The sequence below is a fragment of the Ammospiza caudacuta genome, chromosome 9 (genome assembly GCF_027887145.1).
Source record: "Ammospiza caudacuta isolate bAmmCau1 chromosome 9, bAmmCau1.pri, whole genome shotgun sequence".
In the NCBI taxonomy this organism is placed as follows: Eukaryota; Metazoa; Chordata; class Aves; order Passeriformes; family Passerellidae; genus Ammospiza; species Ammospiza caudacuta.
Window position 1 is genome coordinate 35,577,625 of NC_080601.1, and position 1,877 is coordinate 35,579,501.

General features: G+C 60.6%; 1 protein-coding gene across 1 annotated transcript; it reads left to right on the forward strand.

Moving 5' to 3' along the window:
* LOC131561637 (PHD finger protein 7-like) lies at nt 1–1,653 on the forward strand. Its single transcript, XM_058811001.1, is given in 7 exon segments — nt 1–28; nt 31–122; nt 124–260; nt 494–760; nt 967–1,080; nt 1,222–1,414; nt 1,417–1,653. Coding segments are annotated over 7 exon segments (1,068 nt in total).
* Nucleotides 1,654–1,877: the final 224 nt, after the last annotated feature.

Sequence of the window (1,877 nt, forward strand, 5' to 3'; positions counted from 1 at the left end):
ATGCAGGGGCCTCGGGTGCACGTGGCTCTGGGGCTCTGAGCTGGCTCTGCCCACATCCCACTCACTGTCTGGAGATGCAAAGAGACCACAAATCTCCAGTCCTGACATTCACGGGGCTGGCTCTGCTCTTTCCAGACCTGCTTCATCTGCTGCAAGATGGGGGCCACCATCACCTGCTGCCAGACGGGCTGCGACCGCACCTTCCACCTGCCCTGTGCCCCAGACGGACAATGTGTCACCCAGTACTTCGGGGCCTACAGGTAAGGGCTGCCCACCCTCACCCTCGGAACCCCTGCTTTTCTCTCCAAGCCCTTTACATCTGAGTGAATGCATAAGGCGGGAACCCATGGTTGCCAGCAACGTGCCACACACAGCGACAGAACCCACACAGGGGCTGGGGCTCCCTCACACCTCCTGCACCCACACTGCCAGCACGGCCCAAGGACTCTGCACTTCACCCTTCCCTCACTCATCTCCCCCATCTTCCTCACAGGTCCTTCTGCTGGGAGCACCGCCCACAGCAGGCACTGCGGCCACGTCCAAGCCAGGACAACACCTGCACCATCTGCCTGGACACGGTGGAAGACAACATCTCCTACAAAACCATGGTGTGTCCCGCGTGCCAAGACGCCCGCTTCCACCGGCACTGCATCCAGAGACTGGCTCTGCACGCTGGCATTGACTTCCGATGCCCGCGGTGCCTCAAACAAGAGCCGTTCATGACGGAAATGCTCACCATGGGGATCCGACTCTCTAAGAGGTTGGCTTTTCTCCTCCCACCTCACAAGGCACCAGGCACAAGCACAGTGCCCGCCTAGGGACTGCCCTGCCAGGCCTGCCCACCCTCTGGCCTGTCCCTCTTGCCCTCAGCTCCAACCAGTCCCTGGAAATGGCACAGGCAAAGGAGCAGTGACTGCGGGCATCTGCCTGATGTGGGCCCAACTCTTTCCCTTCCTTCTCTGGCAGACCCCCATCGTGGCAGAGTGACCCAGAGGTCGGACCCTCAGATCAGAGGCATGGCCGCTGCGATGCCACAACGTGCCTTTGTCCAGGTGGCAGGGAGCACACGGAGGCACACGGGTAAGCTGCCAAAGCAGCAATGCAGCCAGCTGAGGGGGATCTGTCTCCCCACAGCCACAGGGATGTACAATTACGCACAAGGGCTCTGCCAGGCACTCCCTGCTCTGACACTTTGTCCTCACCACCTCCTTGCTCCTCCAGACCCTGGCAACTGCGGCTCTGCAGCTCCTGCGCTGCTGAGGGCATCCACCGACTCTGCTCCTCTTTGGGGAACAGCACCTGCTCCTGGGAGTGCAGCACCTGTGCTGCCACCGACACTGGTAGGCAACAAAGCATTCAGCACTATGCAATCCACACAGGGACCACGATGGGCCTGGCACCAGGGCCCTCAGCACACAGCTTGGCTCCAGGAGGGCACTGGATACCACAGCGGCCTCTCCTGCCTGCAGCCTGGGGACTGTCCTTACAACCTTCCTTCTGCCTGCCCCTCTTTGCAGGTTCCACTGGCAAATCAGACCTTGTGGACCCCAAAACCTCGAGCACAGAACTGCTGACACTGTCCCAGGACACGGTGCTCCTCAAGAGCAGCTGCTCCATCAGCCCTCAGCAGGCCTTAAAACATGGCGACACTGAGGAACAAATACAGTCAGGGGCAACGCACAGCCCTCCTGCAGAACCCTGCACGATCCAGGATGGGCCAGCCCACAGTGCTGACACCTGCAAACCCAGCACTTCCAGCCAGGCAGCATCACAGCTCTCCCAGGGCAAGTGTCCTGCCAAGACCACCAGCTCTTCCTCTTGCCCTCGGTGTGCCTTCAAACGTGGCTATCCGAAGAAAGACAGTGCCTCAGCGGTAT